This window comes from Coturnix japonica, chromosome 3 (genome assembly GCF_054131305.1).
Source record: "Coturnix japonica strain WE chromosome 3, WE-NBRP24, whole genome shotgun sequence".
NCBI lineage: Eukaryota > Metazoa > Chordata > Aves > Galliformes > Phasianidae > Coturnix > Coturnix japonica.
In genome coordinates this window covers 77376912-77404878 of record NC_140665.1, presented here as the reverse complement: position 1 = coordinate 77404878, position 27967 = coordinate 77376912, and the positions used below count along the sequence as shown (strand labels likewise).

At 38.8% G+C, this 27967-nt stretch overlaps 1 protein-coding gene across 3 annotated transcripts in view; it reads left to right on the top strand.

The window, feature by feature from the left end:
• Positions 1-27967, top strand: part of KCNQ5 (potassium voltage-gated channel subfamily Q member 5) — a 243455-nt gene that overhangs the window by 136688 nt on the left and 78800 nt on the right. For all 3 annotated transcript variants that reach the window (XM_085543744.1, XM_015859068.3, XM_015859067.3), the window contains exon 2: positions 23431-23521. In XM_085543744.1, the coding sequence (XP_085399870.1) occupies positions 23431-23521 (91 nt within the window). The remainder of the gene's footprint in view (positions 1-23430; positions 23522-27967) is intronic.

The window sequence follows — 27967 nt, the reverse complement described above, 5'->3', positions numbered from 1 at the left end:
ATTATCAGAGGGATGGAATTCAGCTAAAGCTTAAAATAGTTGAGAGACAAGTATGTAATTGTCTGGATGCACTCTGAGTATGCCCAGAAAGTAGTTATCTGGTGATAGATATCTGAAATGTCCTTGAGTAGCTTGAGCATTTTTGTGGCATTTGCAGGAATGACTCATGAACTCTAGACTTTCAGCCTTCTAGTACAGTAGCTGAAGAATGAATATACTTTGAGGTATCTTACATGGCACTAGCAATAGAATCACATACAGATGGGTAAGCTCACATTTCAGACTTTTATAGACCGTGTCAACATACTCAGATACCTTGAAAATCAGTTTGGCTCACCTGAAAGTCCACTTCAAGAGTGGAAGTTGTCTAAACAAAAGCATCTAGTGTCATTTGATAAAACCCAGGATAGTCATCCAGTCCATCAGCACAACACTAGCACGGGTCTTTCAAGTCAAGAGTGGACTCCAATCTCTTGCATATCTCTTGAACAATTGCTTTAAGTCATACTTAATCACTAGTCTGTGTAATAGTACCTTGTTTATGAGACATAAACATATGAGACATGAGCTCTTTTTCTTCCATGTTTACTAGTAATTTAATAGGTGACAGTCCCTTGTCCTTTACTGGAGAGAATAAAGTAGAACCTTTCAAGATGTCAATTAAATTGGTAAAAAAAGTAGTATGTTTTATTGTACAAAATATATGGAGAACTCACCAAATTATGGTTTGTGCTAGTAACGTAAAAAGTTTCTCTGATGACCTGAAGCAGCTATGAGTTGTCGTGATTTTCTAAAGTATCAAATTGCTAAATAAACAGTTGGGAGAGTTCCATAGTCTGACAACTGTCATGAATCTCACGCCCTACAAAGAAATGCATCTCAACAGGGAGTTTGCTCTTTGTAAGATCATAGAATGGCTTGGGTTGGATGCGACTTTAAAGATACTCTAATTTCAACGCCCCAATCTATCTTTCTTTTTTATCAAGGACAACTTTAAGATTTGTACGATTGCTAAGCTATATCATTTGATATAGATTTTTCTTTATGAATAATGTGTAAATAGTTCAGTTTTGTTGTTTAACTATTTGGGAATTTTTTTGTTGTTTAACTATATGGGAAAAAATCTCAGCTTCTCCTGTTGCACTTGAAGAGATTTCTGAGCTGGAGGAATAAGTTTCTTGGTGCTGAGAGATGGACCTTCACTGTCTGTTAGAACAAAAACAAATATGTGATTAAGGTTGAGTGGAACCAAACTAAGTCATGGAGGATGTTCCCATCTGTTGTATAGCCAAGAGCTGATCAGGTGGGTCACTTCCAACCTAGCACACAAGAAAAGCAACTGCTGTCTTTTAAATAAGAAGGTAGGATATATACTGACATTAAGAAGCTGTAATAAAGGCTTGCTAGTTTAAATTTTATACACAGGCAATGGAAGACTGTGTGCCAACCTTCTTTTATGTATGGCTTTTTACAGAGGAAGAAGGGTGTGTTTTGAATGCTAAACAAAGAATAAATTATCACTGAAATTCTACAACTGTTTTCTGAGCATAAAATACAAGTAGATGCTGATTACATCACACCATTCTAAGTGATTTAAAAATATGATAATATTGTTGGGAATTAATCCATACAGAAGAAAAAAAGGGATACATTTTGAGGTCACAGATAAAGTATATTCCTCTCCCACAGATATCCACTGGCATGCATTTACTCTCACTTCATTGAAGAAGTAAAAAGAGCTTTAAATGCATGTCTAAAATCATTATTTCAGTGCATAAAAGATAGCTTATGAGGAAGAATGTGATTTGCATGTGCCAAGGTAAACAGTTTTGCAAGTTTCATGCAAGGCTGTCTTGAGATTGGATAAGCAACAGAGAAATGAGGTGTCAGAGACACACGCTAATTTGTGTATGGTTGGGAGGAGGGATTTTATAGGCAGTGGTAGTTGTCAAGACTTCTGCAGGGCTGTTTGCTATACCATCTAGTGAAGACAACAAATCACTAGGAATAATTTCTGAGTTATTAAATACTGCATTTGTTCTGTATCTTTTAGTGTCTGTTTTGGAGGGTGTGTGTGGGGGGGGTTATTGTTTTTTAATGGAAGTATAGAAAGTGTGTTATAGTAGTGGAACTCCCATCTCATCACATTCTTCAGGTTTTCTAGGTATATTTTTCCAGACATTTTCTCACATAGGATCCTTTGTTTTAAAAGGCTGGTATTGTCACCCAAGTGGGGGGGAATAAATTATTTTTGTCTAGTTGCTGTTCTGCTGACCTGCATTTGAAACAACTGTGCCACAAAATGTATCCTAATAAAAAGTACCATCTCTTCAAAAAGGTTTAGCACATAGGATAGCCTGGTTGCTTGGCTCCACTAGCGCCGTAAAATTGCGTCTGACATCTGTTTAATACAACTACATGGAGATTAAAAGTGAAGTGCAAGCCTGAGGATTCAAGCTGATGGAAACCCGCTGCCAATGCAGTGTGCGTGCTCATGTAGTTTATTAATCTTGTCAGTTGTTATTACCTTTTTATCTGGATCCTGTTAACTTAGGATTTGTATTTAACGCATGGAAAAGATCCACTTTTGTTTTCTTTGTTCAGATATGAGAAGTCTTTTGGCATGAGTCTTCAAAGGCATTAAGTCAGTAACATCATGGAAATTTGGCTGTGTTTTGAGCACTTGAGTAGCTATAAAAATTAGACTAGGTTATTTTAACAGGCTATTGTTCCACAATCTATCTTGCCTTTCTTTTTGTGTTGTTTTTTTTTTTTTTTCTTTTTATAACTTTCAAGTCATTTAAAGCTACTTTGCTTTTATTCCAAAGTACAGTAAAAGCTGTTACTTAGTCTGAGACTTTTTCAATAGCTTCAACATAATATACTCACTAGATAGATAGATAGTAAATAGAAACACAATCTGAACAGCTGAGTCCTTTGCATATGAAAGAATACCAATGTATAACAGAACCTCCTAACTCAATTTTCTTAGAATGAAATAAAATAGCTAAGTGTATTTATGTGACAAAGAACAAAATCATAACAGATCTCGATTTGTCTCTGTAATTAATTTCTTTGCTCTGAACTCATCACACCTGATTACTTACATCTGGCTGCTTGATCACTTTGCTGTGGACCACTGATGAGTGTTCCTGCTGTCATCTAACCTTGACTCAGCCTTCTTGACAGGAATAGTTATACCCACATGTCCTAAAAAAAAACCCCTATGATCAGTACCCATCATGTTCCTCACTACTTTCATGTCAAGTATCTTTACAATCTTCTTTTTATGAGCCATCCACTCTCATCTTGCTCTTATCTCTGAGACCGATGTTATACCTTCTTCATTTCCCATCAAATATACTCTTAGGATACACATGTAAAAGCATTTTATTATTACTTGCAGCGCTTGAAGAAAATAGCTTCTGTTTCGTTTTTGCTGTTGTTGTTATATATAATATTATGTACAAATATCAGCAATCACTTAATGAATTAGTTTTTAATGTATACGTTCCATGTGCCAATAAACAATGCCATTCATACTGGGGCCATCCTACATATGTTAACCTTTCTTTCCGTTTGTTTCCAAGGCTGTCTTAATAAGAAAATGGCCCAAATACTTTCAGTATTTTGATTTGTCAAGGTTTTAAAGTGAAAAATGAAACTCATCTTTTTGACAGCCCACAGAGGGCACAGTAACCATACACAGCACTGTTCCCAACACTCCACCCCTAGCTCAGCAGCATTGAGTGTCTGCTCACTGGGAGCTCCTGGCAAGTGAAACCATTAGTCCCTCACCCACACTCTTAATAGGTTGGATGGCTGCCTGCAACATAGAAAATGAACTGGAGAAAACATGAATTTGGTGTCGTGAAATGTTTTAGGCCTATGATTGAATGTTTATGTCATATCCAGACTTGTGCTACTCCATCCAAGACTGCGCCACCTACTTGCCCATGGAATGATTTCCAGAAACACTCAAAAATTCTTCCAACAGTTTACCACTTGAAGTCTGGTTCCTTTCCTTTTGTACTATAAAATGTATATTTTAGCAAGAAGATCTTTTACGCTATGCTTTCCACTTCAGCCATTCTTATGAGTCACAGCCTCTTAGTTTTAACCAGTATCAATATTACATCACTATTTATATCACACACTATTTTCAGGTGTATTATTCAAGTGAACACTTATTTGACTGTAGTCAATAACATGTTTCATAACATCATTTTTTGAAGCACCTAAATCATGTCTTTCAGGGCAAGAAAAAAAAAATCATTATTTAAGGTTTGAAGGAAGACCATGAAAGTTGCAAAATAGGAGGAATTTTTGAATAATGTCCCAGCTACGTAGTTACATCTTTTGCAGTTAAATACTGTTTAAAAATTTCCCTTAAGGTACTAGCATTTTTGCAGCCATCACAACAGAAAGCTCTTCTTATATTTCAGATGGCTCTTCAAGTTGGCATGCAGTTCTTCTTCGTGGAAGGACTTCAGGGTTTGACTTGGATTGTAGGCCTGTGTATACAAAAATACTTATTTCAAATGCTAGGAGCTTCCCAGGAGCAACTGGAAATTATACTAAGTAGGTTCCCTTCATAAGAAGAGCTGGTTAGTGCTATGCTGTGTTTATTGCTGCCTACAACATCATTTAAAGGACAGTAGCTGGGATGCTAGCAGAATGTGGGAGACATTTTGATGTGCTGGCTGAAACATCCTCACCATCTTTCTAAGACATTTACTCATTGAGCATGAAAGTGCATGCTGTATAATCCTTTATTTCTTTTAGATTAATTTCTTTTTATAGACTTGCAAGGACTAACAGCAGTGAGAAATAACTTCTCCATATTTTGCCAGCCTACTACTGATGTCCTGTAACCTAATGGATACCACAGTCTTTTGCTTATCATGGCATGCAACGTTTCCTGAGTTTCTCTTTCACTGAAATTTTGATACATTTCCATAGCATTTATTAAAAACGTTTTTGTTTGTTTGTTTGTTTGTTTGTTTTAATTTTTTAATTCAAATTCCTTTAAGTTTACACAGAATTTCATTGTAGATGTGACAGTGAAGTGTGTGTCTTCTGCAGTGGGCTCTTTAAGAAATGTATTTGGATATTGTTTAGTATTGGAAATTGTTTTCTTACACCTAAGAAAGAACCTCTGATGAAATCAGCAGGAGCTTTTGTGAACGCTCATTGGCTAGTTTCTATGCAGTCGGACTGGGTAATGAAAGTAGTGTAACTGAGCCAGGCTAGTACTCAAGCATGAACTACTCAACCTGTCTGGAAGAATGGATAAATTATTGGGCAGCTAGCCTGAACTAACCTCTGTGCCACTTTGACTGTACTTTGTCAGAACTCAGGATAGCTACCTTAAAACTAAAGTTGATGGGCAAACATATTCTGTGGTCTCATCTTTTCATCTTTAAGTTCAGCAAAGGCCATCTTTGTTATGGCTTACTGCAGTGAATACATGTTTCTCTGATGGCAGATTTGTTAAAAAAGAGGGTCTGATCTTCTTTCAGGAAATCCTTACTGTGTTAATACCCATGACAAAAACTTTATTCATTCCATTAGAGATGGGATGTCACCCTAAAATTGTGTTCGTTCATGTTTCTTCATCTCTTTGCAGTTGTTATCTGGAAAAGCTTCATGTTAGTCCTTTTTGTATTGCGCTGGCAATCAGGAACGGGTGTGCTTATTTTAAATCTCATTCTTCACTAGCCCAGTGGAACTGGGAAATATCTGTATGCCCTTGGGTCTGTCTCAGAAAAGAAGTCGGAAGAATGAATTTGTGTGAACCTGAAAGGTTGGCCAATTCCTGTGACACTTTCAGGATAAGAGAGGTGAAAGCAAAATACAGTGTTTCTGTCTGAGAAACTAAATCATATCGATTGGGGCGATTTCACAGTTAAATGTTCAGGAACTTGGTGTGAACTGTGATGTCTGTCTCCATTACTGAAAACAGGGTAATTGCTTCAGTCAGAAGTGAATGCATGCAGTTGTTGATGAGTTGTAATGCCAGAGCTGATGGCTTGTTTATCCAAATGTTACAAACTCTGGTTTTCTGTTTTCCTTTTGTGGTAGCTGTTGCCTTTGCTATATAAATGTGGTTACCAAAATGTGGTAACTATATAAATGAGGGGCAGAGTTTTTGGTGATACTGATGCAAAATATGCAAACAACTTCAGCTAAACATAGCTTTACCATGGTTTTGTTATATAAATGTCAGCTTGAAATTAAATGTTATGGAAACATCTCTTTTATCTTTATGGACTCTACCAGCTGCACGGTTACGGTTTTCTCAAGCACAGTTTACATTTATGATGTTGTTTAAATCTATCACATACATTCAAAATGCAAAGAATTTTTTAAAAGCAAGCTGTTTGCATTTGTGCAGTAATTACCTATGGTCCAACTTCAGTCTTCTCACATGCAAGAGCAGTTTGTGCTGACCCCAGGGAGAGCAGGATTCAGTGAAGCTGGTAGCAGCGGCTTGATTTTTCCAGAGACTAACGAGCTGAAGGTGTTTCACTATATGTGTTATGAGTCTCACACTGTATCACCATTTTCCAATATCACTGACATATTTCACAATATATTACCCAATTAAGCGACCTACTTCATTGAATATTTTGCAATGCCCTTGCAAAAAATGGGTTTTAGCCCTTATTTTGCTCCATATGTTTGATGGGAGACATACTTAGTAATTGTGATAAGAATTTATAAATTTATAAAAGGTATTTTCCAGCCAAACTCCTCTTACCAAATGTTACAAATACATTTTCAATCAGTAGTGCCCCTTAATCTTATTATATATTATGTTCTTCATGAGGCAAATGGTAAATATTAGGTGCTATCTGCAAGGTAAAAGCATTAGGCCTTGTAGTGTAAGCTGTCTCCAGTCAATGAAACTGATCTTGAAGCTACAGAAGCAGACAGCTGGAGATTATTCCAGACACATCACTCCCCTGTGAGTCACAAAAAACTAGACACCAGCATTCATTAATGCTGGCAGTCTGCTTGGCCTGACATAGGCTGGGTTCAGTGGTCATTGGATTAGAATTGAGAAATTAGAGTCACTTCTCCTGTATCTTCCTTAGAAGCTGCAGAAGAGTTTATTCAATACCCACATGTAATAAGGATTTATAAAGTCATGATTTGAACAGGGCAGGTGAACAGGAATGGTGATTAACTGCCTCTTACCATATCAAACAGAGGTGGCAGCAGGGTGATTATTAAATAATAGGTTTATGCAAACAAATGAAAAGATATCGCTTCATACACCACATACTTAAATCTTGTAAGTCGTTTATGGTTTGTGTATGCATGCTAAAAATATATGTGGAGTTCCAGAGCTGTTATTAGGCAACCTAATAGCAGCAGAGTCTGTCCAGGTTTACAGCTTGTGGTTCAGAAGCCCCTGAACCTGTTGGTTGTGCACCATCTTGCCAGCTCTGCTGGGTCTTCCCTAGGCACCCAGTTCCAGCTACTGCCACAGGGGCTGGGTAAGATTTGCTCTTGTCTGATCCTTCATACTGTGAATGGTACAGTGCTTAATTGCAAAGTTTATTTCAAGACAGAGCAGACAGGCATGGACTTCTGTTATGCTCACATCATACAGGTGCAAATCAAAATTGTCATTTTACCTTCAGTCTTTCTAAGTGTTTTCTGTCGAAAGACATTCTCTTTTTATTTTTTCCTGCTCTTATGAAATTGATTTCTTCAGAAAAAGCTTGAAAGTATGGTGGTTAGGAGTGAAACCTGGGTATAAATGCTTCAGTTGACAGCACAGAAGTGAGATGGCTTGGATTTTCTTATTGTCTGTGGAGCAAAATCAGTCAAATTGAGTCTCCCCTCATATCTTCCCTCTGAAAGACCATAACAACAATTAGAAACAAAACATTAGAAGCATGTAAGGTAGACATCTCAAATAATGATGAGAAAGCTTTCTTAGATGCCTACCTTTTACTTCTTATAAACATACTGAAGACCAAAATTCAGCCTCCTGAAATGTGGGATGGTCAGTGCCGTGCAGAAGCTAAGTCATATCATGGTTGCCAGCAGTCATCAGCTCTAAAGAACATACAAATATACATGCTTAAAAGTAATTCCCTTTAAGTCCTTACAAATGCACCACAGTCACAGTGCTGTGTGGCCAGCAGGAGCAGAGAGGTAATCATCCCCCTGTGCTCAACACTGGTGAGGCTGCACCTTGAGTATTGTGTTCAGTTTTGAGCTCCTCACTACAAGAAAGACATCAAGGTCCTGGAACATGTCCAGAGAAGGGCAATGAAACTGGTGAGGGGTCTGGAGCACAAGTCTAATGAGGATTGGCTCAGGGAGCTGGGATTGTTTAGCTTGCAGAAAAGGAGGCTCAGGGGAGACCTCATTGCACTCTACAACTTCCTGAAGGGAGGCTGTGATGAGGAGGGGCTTGGCATCTTCTCCCAGGCAACAAACAGGACCTGAGGAAATACCCAAAGGAGGTGGTGGAGTTGCCGTCCCTGGCAGTGTTCAAGAGGCATCTGGATGAGGACCTGTGAGATATGGTTTAGTAGCCTGTGGTAGCAGTGGTAATGGGAGGGTGGTTGGACAAGATGATCTTGTAGGTCCTTTCCAGCCTTGTGATTCTATGATTCTATGGTCACTGCTGAATTTATATGCATTTAAGGATTCTGGCTGAAGTGGACTTTTGTGTTTCAAGTGCCCAATGAGGTTGTGGATGCCCCTTTCCTGGAAGCATCCAAGGCTGGACTAGATGGGACTTTCAGCTGCCTAGTCTAGAGGGAGGTGCCCCTGCCTATAGCAGAGGGTTGGAACTAGCTGGTCTTAAAGGTCCCTTCCAACCCAAACCATTCTGTGATTCAAATAGATCCTGTAGGTATATCATGATGAATTGCGTTTCTTTGTCTAAACCCCAAAAAAAGCTGATTAGATGAGTCCAGTGTAAAACATTCTGGAGCAGAGCCTCAGCAAGAAGAAAAATATTTGGGGGAAAAAAAACAAAACAAAGCCTGGTAAAGAGGTGATAAATGCAAATTGGAATAAATACTGATGGAAGTGCTTTACTACTGGACATCTGAATCTGTGCCTGGGCATCAAGGAGAAGCTTGGGTCATGAGACATGCTGGGACTCCCGAGCATGTCTGCCCCTCAGAAGCTACCCATGGCTTCTGCTTTGGAAAATGCCAGTTAAATGCCAGTAAAATATATTCACTTATTTAAATATACCATTAATATGCATACTGTTCTTTGCTTCACTGTCCCAAGTTTTATGTGTTTTATCCATTCTCAGTAGTTGAAAATAAAACCCTCTGACAAACTAAAAGGAAAGAATGAACTAATAGTTTGAGTTCCATACAAAGTAAATCATGTCTATCATCATAGTCTAAAAACAGGGTTCAGCTTTGTTCTTGCCTGCACTGCAGGAAAAATAACAGGCAAAATGAAGGCAAAGAGAACCAAGAACAGCGATGTAGATAATGAGTGTACAACAGAGAACCGTGATATTATTCTGAGAGACCCTGCTATCTGACTTCAGTAATTCAATGTTAGTTTTACTGATCTTCAACCAAAACATACAAAGTGAGGTCATGAGAATAAGTCGGTGGCAGCTATTGAAGATTAGCAGTACGAGGACCAAGATGTAGACCAGGACTCCCACTCAGTCATCTGATTTATAAAGCCTTCTCATTCTTCATCTAGTAGACTAGTAGATCCTTTCATGTAGTCCACTAATCTGAAAAACAAAAGTAAATTGGGTTATTATACACTGAGGAGTAATGTGGTACTCAGTGCTTCTAAGGCGGAAATAGCAACATGATGATAAGAAAAAAATTGTTAAATTAGAGCAGTCAGGTGCCCAGAGAGGCTGTGTAGGCTTCTTTCCTGCAGATGTTCACAGCTAGACTGGACGCTGCCTGGAGCAAATGAATGCAATTGAACTCACTTTCAGCAAGGATCTGAACAAGAAAGCTGCTAAAGACTCCTTCCAACCTACACATATCAGTGATTTTTATGAATTCCCTTGGTGAAAGAAGTGAATGCGTATTTATCATAGTCAGAGATGAACATGATGCTTTCAAGAGAAAACACCTCCATTAGTTGTTTGCCTCAATTGTCTGAGCTTGATACAGCTATAAGCATATGGCAATATATGTTCATGCAGTACGTAGGAAGGTTTGACTAAGTGATATTATTAGGTTGAAGGGGGATTTCTGTTGCTATAAAGCATTGATTGATTTTGTTACTTTTTCATCTCTGTACTCTCATAATGCAGTATGAATACTATTATGTGATTTTTCAGTTGAATCAGCCTGGTACGAGTTTATTCTTTAAATCTGCATAAATAAATGTTCCTAACAGGTCACAAAATATGTGGGGGAAAAAAAATAAATGAGGTTCAGCTAACAGAATTTGTTTGTTTTTTGTAATAGATGAATATATACTATGTTGTTGGCTGGCCCTGAATCCAGTCTTTCACTTGTCAAATTTCCTGAGCAATTAGGAGACAGGCAGACGTGTATCTCTGCTGGAAGGAGAAAAACAGTACTCCTACTGCTAGGAGAGAGGTAGGAGTCAGCTGGTGTGTCTCAACTGAGAGCTGGCTGGGTGAGCGCTCTGTTTGTGTCCCATGTATATTTAAAGCCATTGCTAGCCAAGGAAATGGCAGGAAAACATAGGATCCATTCTTAGCTCTCACATACTTCACTTGACAAAGTATATTAAAGATGGTTAAACATTTTAGACTCTGATAGACTCAGAATTTGCAAAAGCCCTTTGTTGTCTAGCTGGTACTGATTTTTAATCATAGAACCGTACAACTGTAGAATGGCTTCAGTTGGAAGAGACCTCAAGGATCAGCATTAATGAGAAAATGTATGAATTCTAGGAGGCCAAAATGTCATGTATCTCTGTTAACTACTGCTAATTTCCAGATACAGCACTACAGTGCCTCTTTATGAAGTTGTGTGTAAGGACTACATCGAAGACTGCAAAATGCTGGTGGTAAGAACCATAAAGAGACAGCCAGCAGAGGGTGGCCCCTTGGCATTTGCCAGGCTTGAAGTCACTCTCACTTGAGATACACCAGCTGACAGCACCTCCTTGCAGTAAGAGCACTGTTTTTCTCCTTCCAGCAGAGATGCAAACCTACCTGTCTCCTAATTGCTCAGGAAACTTCATAAGTGGATTCAGAGTGAGCCAAAATCCTAGAATACGTTTAACTAACAAACAAACAAACAAAAATTAGTTTTGCTTGCTGAACCTTTCTCTTTCTGTGTGTTCTCTGACTTTCCTCGAAGGGTGTTTGTGCCTTCTGCTGCCCCATTCTAAATCTGGCAGCATGTTCTGCATTTCTGAGAGGAGACAGGGTCACCTAAGCCAATGTCCTGATAGCGAGATTGCTGGGAGCAAACATCCCCTTTAATACCCGCAAGGGATAGAGCTGTTTTGTCCCATCCGTTGTGTCATCCTGTTACGCTCTAATTGTGACATTCAGCTTACATATAGAAATTCATACTGGAAAATTGCAGGAGATTCTGCTCAGTAGGACTTTCCTTGCCACTAGTGAAGGACAGTACTTTGTATACCAAAGCTGCAGAAACCTGATTTTAATGGTGTGGTTAATGAAAGGATCTCCAGGGCTTCTTCTCCAAAGCTGAAGCATATGGTCAGTGCCTAGAAGCATGTACACACAAGTCATCTCTGATTAATCTGTGTAAGAGTTTGCAGGATCAGCATCTGTGAAAAGACAGGAAACTGATCTGCTGAAGTAAAATCCATGCAAAGTTATTTCTGTGACTGTAATACCTCTTAAAAATACAAACTTGCTTCACACTAATTTTTGAGCATGATAATTTTGGCAAAGAGAGTAAACCAGTGTATGATAAAATGCTGGAAAGTAAAAGCAGCTTCGTGTGTTGTTTCAAACAGCAGTTTTAATGCGTTTAAGGAGTTCAAAGGGCAACTTTTTCCCCATGTGGAAAATAGGTTTAAATGCACTTTGTGTATTTAACGTTCTGCATAAGCGTAATAGTGGTTTCAGAACCTTTGCAGCTCAGCATCTAATGAAATAACTCATTATTGGAACAGAAATATTATTGTTGCCAAAGCAGTGTATAAGCATACCGCTGGCACGAGGACACTGCTCATGTGAGCATAGCCGACTTCCTCACAAACACCGCGTGACGCATGGGGCTGCTATGGGCACAGAGGTGCCTCAGTCCTACCCTGCTGCATGCAGTGCTGCGGGGGCACTCTGTGGTGTGGTGTGGAGACTTGAGAGCATTCTTGTTTGAGGCACAGAAGGAATCAGGTAGCTCTCTTTCCAGTTGTGGTGGTTATGAGATAAAAGCCCCCTGAAAAATAAGGGAAAATGAGAAATGTGATTGGGCTTTGACTGGAGGTAGACACAAAGAATAATACCTCATTTTGAGAACTGTGTTAGATCTTGCTTTAGGCCACCGTGAGAGCTGGGCTGCTCTCAAAGCAGTGTGTGATACAGAGCCACACACTGCTTGCTGCACTCACCTACCTAGAGCTTAACAAAGGACAAGTCTGCTCAAGTGTACAAGGAAACAGGTAAACAACCCCCCAAGTTTGAGACTTTGTACTGATTTCATACGATGGTGGGAGGAGATATGTACATTAAAACCAGGAAAATACCATCAGCATTTGGGTGGTGACACACTGGAACAGGTTGCCCAAGGAGGTTGTGGATGCCCCATTCCTGGAGGCATTCAAGGCCAGGCTGGATGTGGTTCTGGGCAGCCTGGTCTGGTGGCTGGCAACCCTGTACATAGCAGGGGGGTTGAAACTAGATGGTCATTGTGGTCCTTTTCAACCCAAGCCATTCTATGATCATTAGAACTCTTCAAAATGGAATTCTTTTGGGATTTGAAATGCTTCTGCCATCAGGCCCTTTTCTGTGAGTATTTCTGCCTAACAAGAATGGGCTCCTCAGATTCCAGAAAGAAGAGGATTTATTTAGATTAAGGGAGACAAGACTAATGGTGTAGCATAAAGCTGAACGCCCTTGAGCAGAAGTGCAATGTTTGATTTTTAGAAGTAGGTTTAATCTTAACAAGACATTGTGTTGGAAAAATATTCCATTTTCCATTTACACCCTGGTTTACTACTGGAAGAGAACTTGAGGAGATTAGCAGGATTTTCTTTCTAATGGTAATACTGGTGAGTCAGCTCTGAGTTCCCCAAAGTTGGCTGCAAGGTTGGGGTAAATTGAATTAGAGAAAAATTCAGATCATGACATATTGAAGAAATTTTCAAAACTGTTCATTGCTGTTGCTGCTATGGCATCATTCTGCCCAGTTTAATAAACCCTTGCGTTTGTGTCCACTCAGACTCCTGTGGTAGCTGTGAGAGACGTTGAGACTATAAAGTAATCTTCTAAATACTGTTGTTAAATTTATCATCTCTGAAGTTCTGTCACCCGTGTATGTTTTTGTTCAGAACCTTTTTTGTATCTTCATTTTCATGAATGGAGCATTTGAAAATAATATTCTGTATTTCAGTACTTTAAAAAGGTGATGAATTGCTCCTTTCTTAATCAGTCTGCCAAATGAAGGCATCTTAAAGCAATCAAATCAACTGGTACTTGTAATTTTAAAACATTTTGTACTGCTCTTCCCACAGCCATCACAGGTTGAGGCTTAGTGAAGCGTGGTAAAATAAATACACATTAGTTACTCTCAGAAAATCTAATGTTTCTTCCTAAAATACTTTTCCCTTACAAAAAAAGAAGAAAACCAAAAAAAAAAAACAAAAAAAAAACACCTAAAGTGTGATTTATTTTTATTCCGTATTGTGGTAACATATGGGACTTAATAGCATTTAGTGACAGCAAATAAATTTGAATCCCCATACAAAACTAAATATCCTGTAGACTTGCTGTCTGTATAATAAAAGGGAAGGTTGCAGCCAGAATAATTGTGTTGTTTTGCAGTCTGGAAGGCTATTATTGGAGAATTTGTTGGTACTGCTTTGTTCATTGTGGGTACTACTTTTTTTCATGCTTGGAATAACAAAAATTGTAGAGGTATCCAATGGTTGATAAGAGGCAATTTTCTGTGGGATATGACAGAGTTCCTTTTGGTCATGTACTGCAGTGATATTTTTCCATGACTATATTTAAGTGGTCCTTTCTCCTGAAGAACTCCTTTAATTCTCAATATTGTTGACTGTACTGCACTGAAAAATAAATTTAAAAACGAGAGTAAAATTCACAGTATATAAGATACTAGTGAAGAGGAGTGGGGAAAAATGAAGTGATCGATTTCTGTTTGAGAGTTCTTCAATAAGATATATTTTAGGTGAAAGTGCACTATGGATCTATAAGCTTTGCCTACAGTATTAACATACCATAGTCATGATGGGCTAATTTTTTAATCTCAAGTCTTGCACTTAGTTCAATTGCAAGCATTGTATTAAAATATACCAAGAAAACAACTAAATTTGCCTGGTTACATTTTCAGTATACTTTACCTGCTTGTCTTTACTTTTATTTAAAATGCAAAACATTTATGGTATATTCTCATCAATCATAATATCACAACTCATATTTTTATATGTTCTTTTGGTAGCATTTGAGTGAGGGGTTAAGCATTGCATCAACACAGTTGATTGACATACCAAAGTGACTTGTCTGTAGTAAAAGATGCACAGCATGACCAGAGAATAATTTCATCCAAATACATGTTAAATCCTAGATCATGCCCAGAAAGTTTTGGAAAGTGTTGACCCAAGCCCAAAGGAGTCTGGTGGCAGCCTTCACAATTTAATGATGTAGACAATCAGGAGCCATTGGGGGTAACAGTGTCATTCCCTGGCACAGCGTGATTTATTAGGGGTCTAGTTAAGTCACATTGAGAGGGATTAACTCTGGGGGCTACATTAGGTGGGCATTTTTTTCCAACGCAGTGTGGTTTCTACTCACTGTTAGTTGCCAAAGTCATGGCAGTACTGGCCACTGATGGGAGATTAGGTAATGAAGGTGAGTGGTGGCTGGCCCCATTACAATCAATCATGCCTTTTCTGTGGAGCCAGAACCACGCTCTCAGCACTGAACAAAAGCAAGGCTATTACTTGTTATATACAAAATACAGTGCAGTGTTGAAGCTCGTCTTATCTGTTGATTTTTCTCTCTTCAAAAAAATAAACATATGGTAGTGATGGTGTTTCTCTATTAAATTCTGAGGACCTACAAAACTGATTTTAAAGTTAACTGCAGTGGTGATGAGTAGCAAACATTTCTTATAATTTCTTACATTAATAAGAAGGGTTGTTTATTTTGGGGGGGGTGGGAGGGAGGGTGGTTAGCAGTATTCAAGAGTCTGTCTGGTTATTATCAGTCTGTTAATAAACATTTTTATAGAAAAAGGTTATTTGAGTATTTCCCCTTACATTACATTGTGGACAAAGGCAGAATAAATAGACAGCAATGGAAAAAAATGTTTTTTTAGAGTGGATTATGTGGTGAATTTCATCTTTCCAGCTTCCTACTTTAATTTTATTAATTTTCTACATTGCATTCTAATAAACCTTTTTTTTAAAAAAAATTATTTATTTATTGTAAAAAAAACAAAACAAAACAAAAAATCCAAAAGCAGCACCTAGTGGAAAGTGGTAGATTCAGCATGTGTTCCATTATTATTTTGATTTAATTTATTGGACAATACCTGAAGTGAATGTTGCTAGGTGAGCTGCTACTACCAGACTTGTCATTGGGCATTAAGGCTATCAGGTGCAAAATGAAACAAAAAATATTACAGATTTTGTTCAGCAAACTAAGCATATCCATTTGAAAATTTTGATCTACTAAGAGATCTACTCTATGAGTGGGAGGGGAGAGTTTTGTTATTTTCTATAGAATTGAGGCATTTGTATTTGGAAACAAATTCCGGGATGCAAATCAGTATGGCTTTCTCAAGCTTTAAAGTATTTAAAGTCTGGAAGAAGATCACACACTTCCAGAAAAGTGTTCTAGATGTAAAATGAGACCACAGTTTCAAATGAAGCCATTCAAATTATTTTTACTTTTGTTTCAAAAATGTGTCCCGCAGAAGCCAATGAAAATGATTTACTTATTAGAAATTATCTATGTCATAAGTATCTCTGAGGTTTAAGCTCTTCGAACCCTTTGTTTTGTTTTAACCAGCATGCTTGCTTAAGGAGGAATGATGCCTGCCTTATTGGTCACTGGAGAGCCATACCTTGATGTTTGGGTTTTTGTATGTGATGAAATAGATTGTCCACTGTGTATTTAGTGACACTTTGATTGGTGTCTTGTAGGAATTTGAGGTTTTCGTTTGCTTTTAATTACATTACCTGTTATAGCCTTTTGAGCGCTTTGTTACTTTAAGGCAAATGCAATCATTTAGAAGACCCAGTTCATTTTTCTTCAATAAAATATGACAGAAAAAGATCAACTTAGGTGAACACCGCTTTTTGTCATTGCAAATTTAAACTCCTTCATATCAGATGAACTATTCTGATGGTTAATTTTTAGAATCAATAAACACTGCAGAAAGGAATGAAAAAATAAAATAGTGTTTAAATAATATTTATTCATCAGATCCTAACAAAACTCATCTTTCCAAAGCATTTGATGAAGTGCAGGTTCAGTTCCCCAAAAAGTTAAAACAAAATTCAGCTCAGATTGCTGTATTTCTGGGGAAAAAAAGGCAACAGTCAGAAGAGAGGAAAAATGAGAAGATGGCTTTGCTACAACTGCATTTTTTAACTTCAAAAAATGTTTTTACAATTTTCTATCAAATTTATTTTCACATTTTAAGACTACAAAGTCTTCATACTCTACTTATCCATAGACGGGGTTGCTGTGTTTGCTCCAGGGTTTAAGATGGCACAATGTACAGTTTCCCACTCTTCCACTTGAAGAAAAGGCTGAAGTACAAGTCATTTTAAAGAAAGCTTACAAGAGAAATTTATGAGATCTCTTCTATAGGAGAGCGCTTATTCTCCATGTGGCTTTTGTCAAACATTTTTAACAAATTGTAATAACCTTTGTCATATCTCATTTTCTTGCATAAACAAGTCACATTGAAACTATAAATGATGGAAAATCTAATCCACATGGCTCGCGCTATCAAAACTGTTAAACTGTATTCTTTTCCACCATGTCAGCAGTGCATTATCTGTTTTATAGAAATGTTGAAAAGATTACTTTTTAAGGGAGATACCACAGGACCTGCGTAAATATCTTCCTCAAGCCTACACTAGCTGATGTTTTCACTTTCATTTCTTCCTGAAGCTAGAAAAGTGCTCCGGTCTCTTTTGGTATCTCACTGGAGAGGTCAGTTCCATCCCCCTCCAGAACTTAAACAGAGATACCAGGAGGGACACTAAGGCTCAGGGTGTCTGTCAGATTTTAGTTGACCTTCACATCTTGAGCACACACGTTTGTTCCGGGATGCAGCAAGGTGCTCCAGATCTCAGTCTAACAGCAAGTGTGTTTTAACCTCTTTGGGAATTCAGTGCTTTGCATATTACATCTGTGTATATAGACGTAACATGTAGCCCAAGAAATTCTCTCTTCTTGTCAGCTCCAAGGCATGCTAAAGCCTTTCCCAGACATCAAGAGAGAGTGCAAACAGGATCTAGACATTGCAGGGACCTTGTGCAGTGCAACCCACTCACCAGATATCTGTCACGGTTTTTTATGAGAGCTGTTCACCGAAGCTAATAATCCCAAGGGAAGTAAAACAATGCTATGAATGATGGCCTGTTTCCTTCCTTCCTTTCTTGAATTTTCCCTGGGTGTTGTATTCACTTATTGGAATCTCTAACAGATCTGTTGTTGTTACACTTTTAGTAAAATCTTCAGGATGTTTAGTTACCTAATGCTTCACATGGATTTTATGCATTTATGCATTAAAAAAAACATTTCAAAGCAGTGCTCACTGCTAAGGAGACTCCCGGCTCCTGCTGATTCTGATTCTCAAAAGGAATTAGTCCTGGGGAGCTCTGCTAGATCTTGCAGGCTCAAACCTTGTGAATGCAAAAAATACTCTGTAAATTTTAAAGCAGTTACCTTAGTCTCAACTTTGTACCAGGAGGATACAGTACAGTATGCCAGTTGATATACTGGAAGGAAGGGAAGCCATCCAGAGGGATCTAGGCAGACTGGAGAAGGGGGCCCATGTGAACCAGCTGAGATTCAACAAGGCCAAATGCAAGGTGCTGCACTTGGGCTGGGGCAATCCCAAATATTTCTACAGACTGGGAGGAGAACCTCTTGAGAGCAGTGGCCCTGTAGAGAAGGACTTGGGGATCCTGGTGGATGAAAAGCTGGACATGAGCCAGCAGTGTGCGCTTGCAGCCCAGAAGGTCAGCTGAGTTCTGGACTGCATTGAAAGAGGGGTGGCCTTCAGAGAGAGGGAAGTGATTGTCCCCCTCTACTCAGCTCTTGTGGGGCCCCATCTGGAGTACTGCATCTGAACCTGGGGCACAGGAAGGACACAGAATGCTTGGAATGGGTCCAGAGGAGGGCTACTAAGATGATGAGAGGGGCTGGAGCACTTTTCCTATGAGGAATGATTGAGGGAACTGGGCTTGTTTAACTTGAAGAGGAGGATCTCGGGAGACCTCATTGTGGCCTTCCAGTACTTGAAGGGGGGCGTATGAACAGGAATGGTAATGGATGATGGTAATAGGACAAGGGGGAGTGGTTTTAAACTAAGATGGAGGAGGTTTAGTTTAGATATTAGGAGGAAGTTTTTCCACATGGAGGGTGGTGACACACTGGAACAGGTTGCCCAAGGAGGTTGTGGATGCCCCATCCTTGGAGGCATTCAAGGCCAGGTTGGATGTGGCTCTGGGCAGCCTGGTCTAGTGGTTGGCGACCTTGCACATATCAGGAGGTTGAAACCAGGTGATCGTTGAGGTCCTTTTCAACCCAGGCCATTCTATGATTATATGAGAAGTAAAAGTTACTTTGGACACAGGTAAGGTTAGAAAAACCTTTCAAGCATTTTTTACCATCCATACAAAATCCAAGACAGTGGCACTGCTAGTGATTTACAAACAAGTCTTGTTATAATCCTGAATACCATTGCTCTTACGAGTGTTAAATTAGACCACAAGTAACATTGGAACATAACTCTGGTGGTCTAATTACTTAATTATGTCACTTTAACAGTGATATAACTTTTATTATTTACAGAAGAGGTCATAAAACTGTTTTCAGATGTTTAACTTATGTTTATTTGAATTCTAGAAGTAAATAATATAGCAAAATGGCTTTTAGAGAACTTCACTGAGCATATTTTTTGTGCTTATGATGTTCCCTGAGTAATGTTTTTGTAATTTTTTTTAGGCTGGACATCCTCTGCCATATCAACATCTCTTAAATCACAAACTATAGTAAAACTCCGTTGAAAATTAAATAAATGGAGAATTGGTAGTTCCTAATTAACCAGTAAGACAAGTTTATGAGAGGCAGATTGAATAAATATCAAAGCTTCTGAGTTATATTATCTTTTGTAAATTGGCTTTTCTCCAATTAGTGTATGCTTTCAGAAGCTGGAGAAGAAGATGAAAGGATCTGCTTTTGATAAAATACATGACTATAGCAGTGCTTGAATAATTTTATGGGAACTTGCTGCCTAAGGCGTATGTTTTACTGTCTGATAGTAAATGCACGAGGAAAGACCATCTGTTTTTTTCAGCTTGAACAAATATATGATCCAGGTTGAAAGACTAGAGGCCAAATATAATCACTTTGTGTTTTACTTTGCACAGCTCCATACTTACAGCAACATCCTCTTGTATTGTGCGTATCATGGCACACAGTTCAAATGCTGCCATTCAAGAATTCTTTTTCTTCTGTTAAAGGGATGTGGGATGACTGTCCAAGGCTTAATACAAACCTCTGCCCTTCATTCATCTCTGGAAAAACAGTTTCAGATACACTTTGACCACCAAGCCCTCAGACCTTTGGGTTTTGTTTTTACTGGACAGATCCTTGTTGAGGTCATGCCAGGTAAAAAGCATAGCTGCGTTCTTCATGTCTTCGGCTCTTGCTGTGGAAAATTGAGAAGCTTTCCTTCCACGGGTTGAGTAAACAGTCTAATTTAGAAAATTTGAAAGTTGTTTCCATCTATTGCTTTACTTCAAAGGAAGGAAAGCAGGTCAGCAGTAAATATACTACTGAAATTATACAAGAACACGTGATGTTTTTTTCCTCCTTTTGCTAGTGTTGTGTTTAACAGCACCTGAAAGTATACTTTGAGTTTGGCAAAGCTAACAGGACTGGGTTTTTCTCCTCCCCTGAAGTGCTTACAGTCTCGTTTTAGACATAAAATGCTGAATTGAAGGGAAAAAAGTGTTCAGCATTGAAGGGAAGGAATGAAGGATAGGGGGGCAAGATTTGAGCGAGCAAGTGGATAAATGCAGATGTTTTCCTTTTGTTCTTTAATAATAATTAAAAGCAATGGTTCATTTCATGTAGAGCTTCTGTGAAAAAAATAAATGAGAACAAAAGGTTATAAGGTTTGGAAAAATATCCTTTTGAGACCAGTGAGACCATTCTTACATATTACTTTGAGTATTATATTTGCTTTTCATGGATAATTGGCAAACCTGTGTCTACCAGGTGCTGATCTAAACTGTGCACCTGGCTTTCCTGAGTATTTACTTTTGTTTTAATACATTGCCTAACTGTTCTGGTTCCCTCTCTTGACTCACTTTTCCACCATGTCATGAATGACATTTTGCCAACATGATCTTCTGAACCACAGTGCTGAGGGACAGTGGCAGTTCATCACACATGCTGGGTTTGGAGGATGTGTGACTGCAGGACACGGCTGGGGCTTAAAAGGTTCAGGTCCACTTCACAGTTCAGCTGAAGACTTCCACACAGCCTCAGGAGAGTCTACTACCTTTTCTGTGCTGTGGTCTCCAGCTGTGATATGGAAACAACAGATTTTCTTCTTTTCCTACTGCGTCTGTTTTCCATAATTTTGCTACATGAGATTTCTTGTTGTAGTTGTTTTATGTGCTTGGACAAGACCCAGTACACTGGGGCCTCAAATTTAGCTGGTATTACTGGAATATAACTAAACAAGAGCAATTTTTAATACATAAGAGCAAAGACTACAAGAAAATAAAATTTTAACTGATTCAGAACTGAGGAAAGCCAGCAAAAGGAAATGACAGTCTTTTACTGTAAATTCTTAGTCACTTCTTAATTTTATTTTGCCCTTCATGCAGGCTTTAACTAGGAGAAACCACATTAATGACTATGTCAGTATGATGTAATTATAGGGGGTTTGTATGTGAAGACTCCAGTAGCTAAAACTACCAGCAGTGTTCTGGAAGATTTTCCTTTAAACAGAGTTGGGGGGAAGGGGAACAAATTTGCTCACAAGGTGAGTTTTTATCAATTGGACCAGTCTTTTATAAAATCTTTAAGCATATATCTGCTGATCTCTTTCTTTAGACTGGAAGATAGATTTGTCAACGGCATGTGACCATTATTACCCTCCTGCATATTATGATACCACTGTTTGATTTACAGCTCTTGATAGAGCTTATCCACGAGAAACTTCATCCCAGAAGTTAGCTGATGTGCTACCAAATAAGCCACCAATGTATTATGGCATTGCACATCTAAAAAAGAAATTCCTCTCTGCATTCCATGTAACCAGAAATAGATAGCTGACAACAGAATGTCTCAGCCTCCCCTCCTTCTTCAGGCTGGGCAAACCCAGCTCTGCTCAGCCTCTCCTGCATGTCTTGAGCTGCAGCCCATGACCACCACGCTGCTAAACGAGCTTGCCACCAGAAACAACCCACACACCTCAGTGCTTTTCTAAAAGCTGCATTGTTTTCAGAATGATTGTGTGGGTTAATGGAAACTCATCCCACTGAAGAGTATATACCCTGTCTGTATCAAACAGTCATTTCTGTGCTCTGTCCCTGGAAGAGATTTCATCACTTTTGTATCAGGAAGGAGCCATTCTTTCTTTCTGGCAGGTGTATACCTGCATTAATATTGGGTTTGAGTAAAAGTATAGCAAGCATCCCAGCAATTCAGAAGGAAGTCAAAGGCCTGCTATTTTTGATCGGTTGATTACTGAGCATGACTGACAACTGACAGCTACTTGATTCTATGAAACTTGCAGTTACTTGCAAAAGACAGTACAAGTGCGAGAACTTACAATGTAGAACATATAACACTTTGCACAACAGATGAATCAGTGAATGTTTCGCTTAGTCACTCCATGGTATTGAGGATGAAGTGAAATTCTCTTCTGATGCATTTCATAGACAACATTTTTCACCACCACAGTGGCACTGTTATTGGCAAAGCAGCCCTATAGGAAAAGGTATTCTGTATCATTCATGGCATAGACCTCAGGGTGATACCAATCCTTCAGGCCCATGTCCATGAACACTGTATGCTACATGCATGCTCCCTGCTGTGAAGAACAGGCACAGGATTCACAAGAATTTGTACAATGATACTGAGTATTTGCATTTTCCTTGTGTAGAAATTTGGCAGTATGTCGGTGCTTTGTTTAATCTGTATGTGTTTGTCAGTACCATGAAACAAGCAAACTCATTCAAGCTAAAAACTGCCGTCATGTTTTCCCAGTTGTGACTGCCTAACTTGTGTAAGACCTTCTTGATTCGTGCCTGCTTTTTAACTTCCATTGATATTAAGTTTGTTCCTGGAATGGTGCCTAGTTTTTTAGGGAAGTGGTACCACAGCCAGGCTACCTTTCATAGTATCATAGTATCATAGTCTCGTGCGGGTTGGAAGGGACCTTAGAGATCATCGAGTCCAGCCCCCGGGATTCGAGCCTCTGTGTAGCAGAGCGGCACTTCTACCACTTGCGCCACAGGGGGGATTCAAACTCCAGGCCCCAGTGTTGCAAGGCGGCGAAGCTTGCTTTGAGCTTCTAATAGTTTATTAAGGTCTGTTGTTCAGAAGGAAGTTGGTTAATATGGGAAAAGTCATAGTACTTAGATGCAATATGTACTTTAGGACTTTGATAACCTCATCTTGCCCATATCTGTGTCTACTGTGGGAGAAATGATCCTTCAGACTGGGAAGAAAGCTCTCCCATTGACAATCCTTCTTTTGAGCCACTAAGAGTGGCTGGACTGGGTAAATGTACGGGACTGAGATATCAAAAGTAGCGTCTGTGTATGTTGGGTCGTCTCACCAAGGTCTGCATACACGTAGTGTTTTCTATTAATTCTATCAGTACTGCACAGAAGTCTGAAGAATTATAAGGAGGCTATTTATTTAACCAAGCAGTAATTGAATTCATTTCTGTTAATGAGAACTGTTAATTGATAGTCTTCTATTAATGTTGGTGGAGAAGAATACAGATATTGGATCCAGGTTCTGAAAAATATTAATTGCTAATATTCTTTCTTTTTCAGTTTTCTCCTTGTGTTTGGTTGCTTGATTTTGTCCGTGTTTTCCACAATTCCTGAACACACAAAACTTGCCTCTGGTTGTCTCTTCATTTTGGTAAGTGAAGCTTCTAAATACAAGACATCTTTACAAATACTTTTATATACGCTCTCATTCTTTTTTTCACTATGGAATTCTTGAATGCTTTAAGAAACCATACTTTTCAGCAGAATGATGACATAATAATAAGATAGAACCCTCTTTTTGTTTTAAAACCAAGTCAGAGTGTATGTAAGTTACATCATTATTTAATATGTAATCATCATTACATCTTCTTCTTTACTTGAGAACTGCTTTATTTTATTACTGACACTTTTTCTGCTGCAGTTTGGTATTGACCAAGCAGGAAGGACCTTTCATACTGTTGCTGCCACCACTTATAAAGTCTGTATGTATTAAGAGGCACTTAAAATAGGAAATTGTTTTATCTTAGATGTCAATTTCTAGTAGCCGTTGGTAGATACTGACATTTTAGTGGCAGTTGCAGCAGTAGGTTGTGGTACCTTCATTATTTTTTTATAATACGTGATTTTGTATTCTAATTCTCTCTCCTTTTTTTCCTTGTAAGCTACATATAAATGGTTATAATCCCTAAAACCACTTAGCATTTTTCATATATAGTATAAATGCTTTATTCATCTGCTTCTTGGTGGGCTGTTTAGTTTTGCAAGTGATGGCCTGAGGTTAAGTGATTGCGGTCATTAAAATATCACTGTATACCTGGAGTTACCATGGTTATTTCAGTTCCATGCATACAGAAGGCTGTGTCTTGTTAGTTAATGCCTGAGGTGAAGTAACTGTTGACAAATGCCAACCTATCAATTGTCATCACTATATATATCTGAAAGCACTGCTCTTCAGAACAATGTCCCAATTAATTGTAACATGACCAGTCTGATAAACATAATTGCAGTGTGTGGTATGCCTCCAGAGCACAGTATGCTACCACATCAGTATACCTGAAAGAAATGACTGTAGTTGGCTACGTGCATAAGTGTCATGCTCTTTCCATCTTATCATACTGCTTCTTAGCAGGGCTCATTAGGAAGAACCATGTTTTATGTGGCATTCTACTTCCTAGCCATGTTATCCCTGTTTCTGGATAAGATGTCAAGTGGCAATAAACCAGCTGAAAGTGATCGGATTTAATTCTTTACTAATATTTACTTCCATTTCTTGCACAGTTGAGCAACACTTTGCAAATGGAAGTTTGTTTGAATGCTCTGTAACTGTTTTATTGCAATTATTACACCAATTGCTAAGATTTTCTAGTACATAAAACAGGAAAAATTGGTTTGTCTGAAAACACCCAATTTCTGATAGAAAGTAATTTTGCGACAGGTAATTTGTTTCCCTCTATATTTATGCAAATTGCTTGCAGAAAAGCCATTTGTTCTGACATAAAATATGCATTTCCCGTGAGTCACATACTTGTTGGTTTTGCTGGTGTGCTTACTGCCAGTTCCTCAGCTGGCTGATACGCATGTTCCCTGTGGTTTGCTATGGCTTGCCTGGGAGTTTGACAGTGGAAGAGCTCTGTGAAGCTCTGGGTTTGCTCCCATGGACGGATTGAGGAATGTGAGCTCCATTAGTCCATATCCCAGTCCCTGCAAAGTACTTGTAGAAGTGTCCGTCAGCAGAGATAGGCTGCCTGGGACTTGAGAAGGGAAGCCTCTGTGAGGCTTCCTGCTTCCATAGTCTCAAAGATGGGCTTTGCTCATCTCAGCAATTCTGACTTAATGTTTTCTGCCATCCTTCCAACACAGAAATGACTGTAAGAAGGAAGAGCATGGATAGTTAATATTTGAAGCATCAAAGTTTTAGTAGCTTGGTCCAGCATTTCTGTGCTGTAGCCTCATGTGTTCAGCAGCCCTTGGCAGGAATAAATCTAGTGATGACAAATTTTATGGCTCCTGCTGTGGGTCTCTAATGGAGAAAAATATAAACACAGCAAAGTATGAAATTCCAGAAGCAAGCTAAAACTGACTGGTTTATTCCAGTTTATTGGTGCGTGATTTGCTCCTTCTCAGCATTACTGAATCATTAACTGATAATAGTAATGTTATCAAAGCAAGTTATTGCAAACACAAAATAAGAAAGTAATGCAATTCTGCCTTTACTTGGGAAGAGTTGTTTTGGCTGTGCCAGCAAATAATTAGTCACTAGAGTTTCCACAACCTTTTACTTACAGTGATTCACACACTTCCTACAAGTGTGTCGTTTAATACAGACAGTTGTATTAACTGTCAGAGATCTGCTTTAATACCGTTTTGCTTCGTGCTCAAGATGGAAGATGGATGTTTATTTTCTAATGAAGTACAGTACAACAATCTGTAGAGCTGCCTGCTGGGTTTCTGTGAACTGTTTGCTTCACAGATTTATTCCAGATGGTACCCCCTAGAGCCATGTTAATTGGCTAAAAAGTTAATGTAATGTTTCTTCAACTTAATACCTGAGCTGCTGCCTGCACCAGCTCCTGTGACTTTTGACATATTGCAGCTATTAGCAATTACATGGGAAGGTTAAAAGGGAAGTATAAATGAGGTAAGCAAACCTTTTTCTCCTTCCCAGAAAGGCCAGAGGAGCAGAGAAGATTCTGCAGTCAGTCATTCCATTTATCTATCTATCTATCTGTCTCCCTGAGTCTCATCTTACCAGGGAGCAGAGAACACAGCCTCAGATCACTGCATCTTAAACACTCTCAGAAAAAAATACAACAGAGTTCAATAGCTCTGCAATAGCTCAAAGTAAATAATTGTTTAGGAAAGAAGTATTAGCTGAGGGCTTCTGGGTGTCAGCAGTGGTTAATGGACTCATCTGGACTGTAGAAAATCCCAAGCCCTGCTCCCAGGGCCAGCACAAAGCAACCACACCACATCAGGTTGCACCCAGCCAGGGCTTCATTTTCAGTACCTGAATAAGCACTGCTGGATTCCTAGGCACCCTCTGCTCGTCGGGGAGCCTGTCAGAGGAAAGGCACTCGATATTTGAGTTCTATGTTTAAAATGAAAGTCCTTCAGATATATGAGTATATGAACTGTTACTACATCAGTAATTAATTTGGTTAGGTTTGCTTTCAGAAATCGTAAGCCTAACCAGATGGAGAGCATCAGATAAAACTGCTTGTACCTACAATTATAATTATGCTTTAGCCTCATCTGTGCACATAACTTCTGACACTCAAGCTGCAGTAGTGATATATCCCAGACAGACAGTAGAAGAAAATCTACTTCAACATCAAAAAAAGCCACAAGCAGCTGAAGAATCCAACTAACACAGCAAGAAAATAATCTTTGGCGTATTGCTGATCTCCTGCAAGTACATTTCCTGGCATTTTATCAAATGGTAAACACAAGGGAAGTAAAACTTAGGCTGGGAAGGCAAAATCAAATCTTCTGGGGAAGAAAGCCAAGAAAAAAAATAACTGGAATCAGAGGGCATTCACTCTCATGACCAAACTTTCTGTAGTTTAAGATCTTTTTCAGCTAAAGCTATGCAAATAACTTGTTTGCTTCTATTTGTTTCCTGTCCGTTCAAGAAAGTATGAGTTGACCCATAGAGAGCTGGCAAATCAGAAGTCCAGAAAGAACTTGCATCAGATTAGATGTTTCATTTGACCTGGCATTGGCACATTTCTGCAAGTGTCTTAGAGCTTCTGGCTTAAAGTAAAAAGCTGTAGAAAAGCAATATCATTTTCATTGGAAGTGAAAAAAATCCATTTTTTTTTCATAATTTTCATTTTTAATCAAGCCAGAGAAATCACAAAACTGGTGAATTTCTGTAGAATTGGTTTCATCAAATCTGCTTTGTGTTTTTGTTTGAAAAGGACTGGGATGGAAAACTGTACATAGTTATCCAAAATAAGGGCCTCTGAAAATGTACTCTGGAAACATGTTCTTCAGTCATTAATAACTCTCGGAAACATAAAAGCAGACAGAGTACAGTAGATGAAGCTAACTTCTGTGCTTACTGTGGTCACTTACATGGATCCAAAAGGAGAGTCTAGTGAGTGCTTCTAGCAATTAAGCTCTTCCTAAAATTTTTCTCTTCTAATATTTCCCCATAAAAGAAACATAGAAGGAGGATGATTAAAAGCATAGCATATAGCTGCTCTCTAGCAGGCAAGTGTGTATTCAATTTGTCTCTGGTCTAGAAGAGTGAATCCATCCACCAGAATGTAATCATACAAATGATAGCTACAAAATTTTAAGGCTAGGCAGAGCAGAACTTCTACTTCTCAGAAAGGATGATGAGGCACTGGAATGGACTGCTCAGGGAGCTGGTGGAGTCACCTACCCTGGGGGTGTTCAAGGAGCGATTGGATATTGTGTTGAGGGACATGGTTTAGTGGGAGCTATTGGTAATAGGTGTTCAGTTGGACTGGATGATCTTTCTAGGTCTTTTCCAACACTGATGATTCTGTGATTCTAACAGATTTTTAAAAATGGTGGCTAGTGCTCTATTCACATCATTGGATCAGTTGTCCCACAAAATGGATCATCT